This window comes from Psammomys obesus, unplaced genomic scaffold, assembly GCF_907164565.1.
Source record: "Psammomys obesus unplaced genomic scaffold, mPsaObe1.curated_primary_1811, whole genome shotgun sequence".
Classification (NCBI taxonomy): Eukaryota; Metazoa; Chordata; class Mammalia; order Rodentia; family Muridae; genus Psammomys; species Psammomys obesus.
This window is the reverse complement of record NW_026592510.1, coordinates 23,071,293-23,082,194: the sequence shown is the minus strand read 5'-3', so window position 1 is coordinate 23,082,194 and position 10,902 is coordinate 23,071,293. Positions and strand designations below refer to the sequence as shown.

At 38.1% G+C, this 10,902-nt stretch overlaps 1 protein-coding gene and 1 pseudogene across 1 annotated transcript; one reads left to right on the top strand and one right to left on the bottom strand.

The window, feature by feature from the left end:
* Nucleotides 1–1,592: 1,592 nt before the first annotated feature.
* LOC129681971 (olfactory receptor 5B2-like) lies at nucleotides 1,593–2,537 on the top strand. The gene has a single exon (XM_055614189.1). It carries the CDS (start codon nucleotides 1,593–1,595, stop codon nucleotides 2,535–2,537), a length of 945 nt encoding a protein of 314 aa, XP_055470164.1.
* Nucleotides 2,538–8,532: 5,995 nt separating this feature from the next.
* On the bottom strand, nucleotides 8,533–10,262 carry LOC129681970 (ras GTPase-activating protein-binding protein 2-like; annotated as a pseudogene).
* Nucleotides 10,263–10,902: the final 640 nt, after the last annotated feature.

Sequence of the window (10,902 nt, the reverse complement as noted above, 5' to 3'; positions counted from 1 at the left end):
TATATTATATTATATTATATTATATTATATTATATTATATTATATTACATTACATTACATTACATTACATTATATTATATTATATTATATTATATTATATTATATTATATTATATTATATATTGTGTCCATTCTGATTGACATAGTATCTGTTTTATCTCTCTCTCACCTTTACTGCTCCTCTGCTTTCTTACAAGTTCCCTTCCTATGTTTACGTATTTTTTGAAGAACCTATACAGTAGCCTCTGTAGTAGCATACATTCTCATATAGAGACTTACTTTCCCGCAAACAATGCATAGCTCTCCCCAGGTCTATTTTGTATTTATCCTCTTCAATATTAGTATTTATTAAATATACATTCTAACTTGAATGGCATGATTATTCAGTTTTGCTTTGTTTCCCATGTCATCGAATCCTTGCGCAATGATACCATTCTTGTATTGTTAGTTGGGCTACTGGTTTTATTTTATTTTGTTTTTATTATTATTAATTACAATTTCTCTCCCACTAACCCACTTCAAGTCACATCAGGACTTAGCACATCTTTTTCCATGGTGACTTGGCAAGGCAGTCCCACCAGGGGCAAGTGATCCAAAAACAGGCAATGTCAGAGACAGCCCCCGCACCCCTTACTGGGAACCCACATGAAGACCAAGTTGCCCATTGGATATATATGTGTATGGGACCTAGATCCAGTCCATGCTTGGTCCTTGGTTGGTGCTTCAGTCTCCATAGGCCCCCTGATACCAGGTTAGTTGGCCTTGACCTTCTTGAGAAGCTCCTCTCCCCTCTGATCCTTCTATCCTTCACCCAACAAGGCTCCCTGTCTCCATCCAGTCTTTGGCTGTGAGTCTCAGCATCTGTTTCAATCCTGTGCTGGGTGGAGCCTCTCAGAAGACAGCTATGCTCAGCTCCTGTCTGCAAGCATAGCTGAGTGTCAGCATTAGTGTCAGGGGCTAGTTCTCTCTGATGACTTGAGTCTCAAGTTGGGCCATAGGTTGGTTAGAGATTCCCTCCACCTCTGCTCTGTCTTTATCCTTGCATATCTTGTAGGCAGGGTAATGTCTAGTTAGGGACCTCTTCAGTCTCCATGATCCTTGCGGCTAGGTGTCTCAGCTAGAGTCTCCCCCATATCCTCCCTGGAGCCTACCCTTGTTTCTCTTCTCTCTGCAAGTCCTCTATCCCTCCGCCCTGCACCACCCTGTTCTCCTCACAGCTGCACCCACCCGCTCCCTCCTTACTCCTTTCCTCTCCTGTTCTGTATCTTCTTCTGCCTATTCTATTTCCCTTTCTAAGTGAAATGCAAGTATCCTCCCTGGGCACTCCTTGTTACCTAGCTTCTTTGGGTCTGTGGATTGTAGCATGATTATCCTGCACTGTATTGCTAATATCCACTTATAAGTGAGTACCTACCATGTGTGTCTTTCTGGGTCTGACCTACCTCGCTCAGGATAGTCTTTTCCAGTTTCATCAATTTGTATTTAATAGTCAAATATTATTTTTTTTATTAAAACAGAAGTCTATTTTGTTTATCATTCTCTTTTTTTAAAATTATCATTTCTACAGGACATTAACTAATTCTCAGATAATTGATGGAGAATTGCACCAAAGTGAGAGAGTTCATTCTTCTGGGACTAACTGATAACCCATACCTGCAGGTCCCCCTCTTCATCACGTTCACCCTCATTTACCTCACTGATGTGATTGGAAACCTGGGGATAATAATGTTGGTTCTTATGGACACTCGTCTGCACACACCCATGTACTTTTTCCTCTGTAATCTGTCTATTGTAGACTTGGGTTACTCCTCAGCTGTCACTCCCACAGTCATGTCTGAGTTTTTCAGAGGATCCAAGGTGGTCTCTTTCAATGCCTGTGCTGCACAGATGTTCTTTTTTGTAGGCTTTGCCACTGGGGAAAATTACCTCTTAGCATCAATGGCCTATGACCGCTATGAAGCAGTGTGCAGACCCCTGCACTATTCCACCAGGATGACAAGAAGTGTCTGTGTTTGTCTGAACACTGGCTGTTATGTCTGTGGTTTCTTGAATGCCATTTTTCACGTTGGGGACATATTCAGCCTCTCTTTTTGTAAATCCAATGTGGTCCATCACTTTTTCTGTGATGTCCCAGCAGTCCTGGCTCTATCTTGCTCTAATATACACCTGAGTGAAGTGATTCTTGTTTTCCTGTCAACCTTCAATGTCTTCTTTGCTCTCCTGATTATTTTAGTTTCTTATCTTTTCATATTTATTGCCATCTTGAAGATGAAATCAGATCAGGGATACCAAAAGGCTTTGTCCATCTGTGCCTCCCACCTCACTGTAGTCTCCATATTTTATGGCACGGTTATTTTCATGTACTTACAACCCAGCTCCAGTCACTCCATGGATGCAGATAAAATAGCCTCTATGTTCTACACGATGATCATTCCCACACTAAACCCTTTGGTCTACAGCCTGAGGAACAAGGAAGTCAACAATGCATTCAAGAAAGTGGTTGAGAAGGCAAAATTTTTATGTAAGAGTCAGATATAATTTTTTATTGTTCTCCCACAGTCTGTGCATTAGTTAGAATTAAGCTAACTTAATTCACAGGGATGCCTGCCTAACATACTCATCTCTTCAGTAGTCTATTTTATATTGATATTTGCAAATGCATAATACACCTAAATGAGAAAAGCCAAAGAAAATTCTAATACTGAGCTTTACTTAATGTTCCTTGGTATATCTACATATATGCATAATTTTAAACAGTAGTGTGTGTATGTGTGTGTGTGTGCCTGTGTGTGTGTGTTGTGACCACATACAAACCTAAACATGAAATTTGTAGTATAACTAGATTTCAATAGAAATAGTTTAGATGACTGATTTGATTCAAAACACAAATTTCCTTTTTGATGTTTTTCTTTATTTTTATGACATCATACCTCCTTTTAGTATCGAATAATGTTAAATTGATTATACTACATGTATTCATGTATTAAAATATATTTGGATTGTTTCCAAATTTGGCATTCATTAATAAAGCACTCATAAACATATTTATGGCTGGTTTGTTATTTCTTCAACCTCTCTGCATGTCTTTTTCATTTTTATTTAGATAACATAATCTGCATGAGAAAGTAGGTTCCCCAAGAGATCTATTTTTCTTAGTCCCCAAGAAGATCCTCAAGAGGCCTATTCCTCTTATGCAGAACTGAATTCAGTACACAAAATTACCTCTTAGGAGTATCAGAAAGACTCATCTATTTAAATGTCTGGGAATACAGCAGTCATTATAAACCTCTCCAAGTTCAGTGGGAGACACAAGGTCCTAAAATTTTTTTCCGGGGAAATCTTTCAGGCATGCTTCCCACTTCCTGTAGAGATTTAGAGTGAGGCTGAGTTCTGTAAAAATGGGGTAATTTCACAGGCCTCCAGAAGTGAAAGACACAGAACACCAGATTAATTAAGTCAATTATGTGTATAAGAGTCCTTTAATTTTTGACAGCAATAAGAGCTGATTCTTCAGATTCTCTTGATGTCAAAGCTCAGGATACAGCATTTTAAAATGCATCTCGCCCTAAATCCATAGTTACTTCAGTGTTAGTTGAAGGAGAGAGTCAGAATAACATCGCAACATTTTATTTGGCAGAAATAGTATTGTATAAATCACATGGCAAGTAACTTAGATTTAAACATTATTTATTTTTGTGACTACGTCAGTACTACGGTCAAGGTCATGCAAATCCCAAATGTGTTGCTAAGGCAGATGTAGCTGTTGAGGGGATAGGGTAGAGGACTGAGTTGTGTCTTGGTAGACACAAGATGGAGCCAGGTCAAGATGGCCTCACCTTAGTCACTTCTTTGACTTATTCTGTATTCATAGTCTGAATATAGATACTCTATGCTTCATCTCAGCATATGTCCTGTTTTTATACTTTTGCTGAATTTTTGATTGATGTCTTCAAAATAACATATGCAGAGCCAAACCCTTGGCTTCTGCTGTCTATTCTATTTTAAGGAAATGCTCAACGTCCTTAGCCATCAGGGAAATGCAAATAAAAATAACTTTGAGGTTCCATCTTACACCCATCAGGATGGATCAGCTCAAAAATTCAAGCAACAACACACGCTGGAGAGGATGTGGAGGACACGGAACACTTCCCCATTGTTGGTGGGAGTGAAAACTCGCACAAGCACAAGCACTTTGAAAATCAATTTGGCACTTTCTCAGAAAATTGGGAATAGTTCTACCACAAGACCCAGCTATACCACTTCAGAGCACATACCCAAAAGATGTTCTACCATACAACAAGGACATCTGCTCGACTATGTGAAGAGCAGTTTTATTCACAATAGCCAGAATCTGGAAACAATCAAATAATGGATAAAGAAACTGTTGTATATTTACACAATGGAATACTACTTAGCTATTAAAAAGAAGGAAATCATGAAATTTGCAGGCAAATGGATGGAACTAGAAAAGATCATCCTGAGGGAAGTAACCTCAGTCCAGGAAGAAAACGTTTACTTTCAACAATAGATATTTTAAGAAGTGTGAAGTAATATGTATGTGTGGTTTTTGTTTTCAGTGCTCTGGTTATTTCTAATGGTAAGTATATAGTCTAAGATTTGCTGTATATATGTTGGTTTTTAGAGAAATACCCATTTTGAAATATTTTTTATGCTACAGAGAGGCAGAATGTCCATATTTTGGTTATTGCTGAAATTTGTGCCATAATTCCCTCCAATTCTCTCTATTCTCTGCCCTTTCCAGGCTCTTGTATTGGAGTCTTGATCCTCTGCTGTTGGCCCTCTTGTGTAGAGATAGAAATTTCAGTAGGTGGAAACTGGTGCAAGGGAGTTAGATCACAGGGGGTATACAATTAAGGGGGATAGTGGGATCACATTCCCTTTCTACTTCCTTCTCTGCTTCCTTGCTGCCACCAAGCACATTTTTCCCTGCTGGGTTTATTTTGATATGATATACTATTTCACCAATGATCCAAAGGTCATATGGACTAGTATTCAGTATCTAAAATTTCTGAAATCATAAGTAGAAAAAGGTCTTCTTCTTACAGTCTATTTGTCTGGTATTTTTCACAGTAATAGAAAAGCTGACTAATATAATTTTATATCTTGTGTCTGCACTTTTATATCTATTAAATTATTTCTCCATGTTAATACAACACAAAATCTTTATGCTTTTAATTTGAATTTGCAATATACTGTGTACTTTACCAAACAAAAAATATCATAAACACTCTGCTGTCATACTAAAGTGTGCACTGAAAAATAATTAAAAGAGTAAAGTTTGTCACCTATATGTAATTAAAAATTTTTAATTTCATCTTCGAATGTTTCATACCTATGTACAGTGTGTCTTGATTATAGCTATCCCTATAATACCCCTCTAACTCTCCCCAAGACTCCTATGATATATAAAGACAATTTGATGCCATTTCACCATATCTTCATATGACAACATAAGAGAGACTTGGGAAAGAAAGGAGATGAGAAGGAGAAGTAAAAAAGAGGGAGAAAGAAGGGCAGTGTAAATGAGTGGATATGATCAAAATACACAATGTGCTTCCTTGTTTAGCTTATTATCACTATACAATAGAAGTACAAGCATCTTCATATTTATAATACTTGACTTGAATATACAGAGATTTTTGTGCTGTAACTTGTGGAACAGCATAGTTAACCCAGATGTTCACATCGTTTGTGTGTGTCTTGGGCAACCAGCCATCCCTCTACTGAAGGCAGGTTGAAAACTGCTAAGATAGGGAGACACTGAATCTGATCTAATATTAAAGATCATACATAGAATTTGAGGTGTTCATCTTTGCTATTTTGAATAACTTTTTCCTTCTGGAATATATTTGCAGCCTTGTCAAAGTTTATATGTGTATAGCAAGTAGAAAAAAAAAATGCCCTTATAATTTCACAACCTATTCTGTACTGGAAAAGAAATTCAAAGTTGTTGTTTTTTTTTTTTTTTTTTTTTTTTTTTTTTTTTTTTTTTTTTTTTTTTGTTTTTTTTTTTTTTTTTTTTTTTTTTTTTTTTTTTTTTTTTCCTTGTTGCTTTCTGGTACAGATGTCAATGACTTCAAAGTACCCAATATTATATTTTTTTTCCTTGATTTCTTTTTTTTTATTTAATTTTATTTTTTTTATCAGTTACATTTTATTAACTCTGTATCCCAGCCATGTCCCATTCCCTCATTTCCTCCCAATCCCACCCTCCCTCCCTCATCTCCACCGTGACCCCTTTCCAAGTCCACTGATGGGGGGGGGACCTCCTCCCCATTCGTCCGATCCTGTTTTATCAGGTCCAACACTATATTTTTAAAGCCTTCTTTTTTCTTCCATTATTTATTTAACCCCTTTAGAGCCTAATCCCAGGCCCTCTCCTCTCATTCCCTGTCCTTCTCAGAGAAAGATTTACCCCCCCCCCCAGGGCGAACCAACCCAACTCAGCATCTCAAGTCAAAGCAGGACTAAAAGCATCGTATCTCTAAAACACACGTAGACCCAAACCACACTGTTCATATCCGCTCACACACATTGTATAATACATTATTTGGATTTTAATTGTATTATATCAGAATTTTACTATGATTGCTAGTCATTATGTTGTATCGTATCAATAGCACAGTTATTGACATAAGATACATTTTAGAAAAGACAGAAATTGGTTAGGCTCATGTAAGTGAGGTCAAATCTTATCAAATGAATATGATGGCTAATCTTGATTGTCAACCTGAATGAAATGAGAAACACCTCAACACTGTGACAGCTCTATGGAGAAATCCTTGGGTAGGGTAGGGTAGAAATCATGGTGAATGCGTGAGGATATGAGGAAAATATGTTGCGTATATACGATACATGGACCACTACACTACAGAGCTCTATGTGCAGATGGCTGTTTCTCTCTTGTGTGAGGAGAGTAATGAAACAGAAAGCCCAAATTGTTCTTAAAAAAATAATCTATTCCATTTTGTGTTGGCCAACTACTCCTGGATATGTGTCTTGCCATGGAATGTGGTTGATATACTCAGTGGCACTCCACTAGAAAAAAACCCCTTATTTTCCCTTTCCCTTCAGGCATCAATTGCAAATAACTTTGTGGTTAGGTTTGGGCTTTTTTGGGGGGTCTTTTGTTGTTGTATTGGTATTTTGTTTGAATTTTAATGTTTATTTTCATTGCTTAATTGTTCTGTTTTTTGGGAGGGTGGAGAAAGAACATGAAGTTGGGTAGGGAAGGAGGTAGAGAGGATCTTGGAGGGGTTGGGGGAGGAGAAAGAGTATGATCAAAATACATTGTAAGGAAAAAGTTTTTAAATAAAAACTAGAAATAATTGTTTACATTAAAAACAAAAACAAAAACAAAAAGAGCCCAGCTAGGGGAAAGTGATCCAAAGGCAGGCAACAGAATCAGAGAACCGTACTCTCATTTTCAGGGGATATGCATGTTGACCAAGCTACATATCTGCTACATATGTGTAGGGGATCTAGGTCCAGTCCATGCATGCTCTTTAATTGGTGGTTCAGTCTGTGTGGAAGGTTTTCTGATTGGGTTTGTGTCCCCCTCCCTCCACTGGAAGTCCAACCTGGCTACAGGAGGTGGTGTTAACCTGCTGGAAGTCTCAGCTACAGGAAGGCCCAACGAAGGATGCTTGAATCTCACTCAGAAGAGGAAATAAAATAGACATCTGAAGTAGGTGGATGGAGGGAACTGAGTGGGGGAGGGGGTGGGGAGTATTATGAAGGACGAGGTTCAAGTGTGAAGAGAACTTTGGTGGCAGGAGGACTGAGAGAGAATTGAAATTGGTGGGGGGCATCTCTGGGACAGAAGAGGCTCCTGGAAATCTATGGGGGTGACCCAATAGTGCACTTTAATGAATACACTACATGTTTCTGTTGGTTTGTACTGGGGGGGGGGAGAAAATGCAAGATCCTCTAATTTCACAAATTGCACTATTTGTGCTTCTAACATTTAAAAACAGAAACAGCAACAATAAAAAAATGTACAATAGGGTATTTTTTTTTTAACCCAAATGACCTGAATTCAGCGGTTATGTTTTCTTTTTAAGTTCATTTTGTTGCAGACAGAGTAAGATACGGTTATTTCTCAGTCATTAATTTTTCAAGTCTATACGTATAAATTAATGATATGAATCTTGTGAAACTGGGAAAATAACGTCCATCTCAATTTAATCAATAATCGAAAAATTATTTTCTTAGCAAAGAAGTGATCAAAAAGATTATGTCACATACCTAAGCGAAAAATACTTTAACAAGAATGAAAACGTTGAATTTCTCACTGCTAAGAATTTGCCAACAGTGGAACTTCAATGGTGCTGTCCCCTGAAGCAGCCTCCCATTTGTCTTGCTCCCTTGCAGAGCTAAGGTCATGTCATCTCTTTGCAGCAGTTCTGCCCATCATGACCATGCATTATCCCACCTCTCTTCCACATGGACCACCAGGACCTAGATCATTGTGCCTAACATCCTTGCAGGCATCATCTCTACCTGTGATTTTTTACTCCCTTGCAGCTCATTATTTCTCTTCCATATTTAAATGTGCTTCTCCTCCAAACATAATTGTTTTCTTTGCAATTTGCCTCCACACCCCTGGTATTGATGTGGTGTTTTATTACTTTCCCAAAACTCATAAAGAAGGATTTCAGCTCATTTTTTAAAACTCAATATCATGAGGTAAATCATCAGTGGAAAGCTAATAATTGTTCGGATGATGAATTATTCTCTGGTTGTCAGAATCATTATGTTCCCTAACTCTTCTGGATGATTTTGGTCTTTGAGGAGGGAAACTGGGTCATTCTCAATATCTTTGTTCAAACACACATGGGACATCTGATGTTGACCTTCTGGTTTATCTCTAATGCTTGGCTTTCGTGGTTCTTGAGGCAGAGAAGAAGATTCAGTGGGACATGGAGTGGTAGTCTTCTCTCTAATTCTTCTCACTTTTTGTTCTTTGCTTGTGGATACAGCTGTTCAGGCTTTGCTTCTGATTCTGTCTCAGGTTCACATTCTTCTATAGGCTCCTTGATGCCAGTAATCACAGGAGGAGCCTCATAGGAAGAGCTGTTTGCATTGTCTTGTACAAATTTCAGAAATGGATCATCTTCTTGCTGCTTTTCTACTTCATTTTCTTATTTTTTTAACAGCTCTGGTTCAGAATTACCACATACTTCATCTACATTATGATATAGATCATTGCAAACTTAAACATTATTCACAACAGATTTTTTTTAGGGGTCAGAACAAAGGTTTGCATATACTTTCTCTTTGTTAGACAACAAACCCATACCCAGTACAATACTTTGTAGGTTTAGATTTTTCACCAAACTTACTTCATTTAGGGTTCTTAAACACTTCTACCTCCCTTCCACCTACTAATCAGAGGTAGAGAAGAAAGAAGGTTATTAGGTAAAGGAGGTCGTAGACCTTTTTAGAAGTAGTTCCTTGGGATGAGTCCACTCTTCATTGTCTAGATATCAGCAGTCCAGTCCAAAGGCCAACACCAAGCAGCTACATGAATCAGTACTATTCAGAAGATCAGAATAAGTTGGTGAAAGCCTCAAGACTCAGTTGGATTGTCCTGAGATGTTGTTCTCTGGAAAGTTTTTCTTTGTGAAGTCAAGTGTTGAAGCACAAAGATCAGCACAATGATGTCTATCCAAAAAGTGATCTCTCACTGTCTATGAGCTTCTATATATCTCCTCCCCTCAGTGTTCACCCACAGATGTTCCCGGCTGGCCAAAGTCATGCCCCTTGCATGAGACAGCTCACAGCAAAGTATCACATACCCTTTCACAAGCCAGCTTCCAGCAAAACATTACGTGACTCAACTGAGTCTTCAAAGAAACCAGAAACTTCCACTTTAATACTCTATAACTCAAAGTTGCATGAGCGTCTACATTATGAATTTTGGTACAACATTCACTGAAGTTCAGAGACAATGCATCTACTCCACCATTAACACTGGAGGAATTTCTGATGTAAAACTTGTGTGAATATTCTGAACTTTATTCAGCAAAATATAATATTTCCTCACAAACCCCACCAGTAGTGGCTTTTCTCTAACCCACTTCTTTACTGCACAGCGTCAAATGCTTGCAGAAAAGGCACCACATGCATTCACTCCTACTGGAGTAGGTACAGTAAAAACAATGTCTCTGCCACAACAATCCTCACACCAAGCACAGGCACCTGATGGTTGCTGGAGCCATGGGGATGAGGAGGATCCATGTTTGAAATTTCCCCCGGCTTTATCTTGTGCAGTAAGAATATCTGCTATGGGTTCATGTATGTGACATTTATGTAATGTATAACACTCCTCTGCTTTAGCTATCATATTCTTTCTGCTTGTCTTCAAGTTGGTCCCAGAAGTTTGGGTGGGCAAGTAGATATGGACAGTCCACCTAAACTAAACACACATGGCCACTTATTTTTAAAGTTTTGGGAAATTATGAGATTCTCCATTAAGCACTATCCACCGCAAAAAGAAGGATCTCTGACTAAAGTTGGGAGCAGCATATATCTATGGGTTTAAACATGAGTTTTTAGAAAGAAATTTGGTAACATTTTGCAGTTTGGCAAAAGAATAGTTTTTTTTTTCCCCTTAGGGTAAATGATCTTTCTTGTCATAGTTTTGACAGGTTTACGGAACCAAACATACTCCCTCCCTCAACAGCAACAACAATCAGGCTTCAAATATAATTTTAAAAAGTGATTGGTTACTCCAAAATATTAATTCCACTATTGCACCTATAGGTTCTTTTTGTCTGGAAGGTCAGGAATGTAATATTCAGGGTTCAGCACTTGGGTAAGAATATCAAGAGTGAGGACCCTGACTAAAACACTGAATCCCCATCTCGAAAGGCAAAGA

What these genes read in the sequence shown, in the direction of transcription:
- LOC129681971 (XM_055614189.1), top strand. Translation starts at nt 1,593, where the DNA reads ATGGAGAATTGCACCAAAGTGAGAGAGTTCATTCTTCTGGGACTAACT.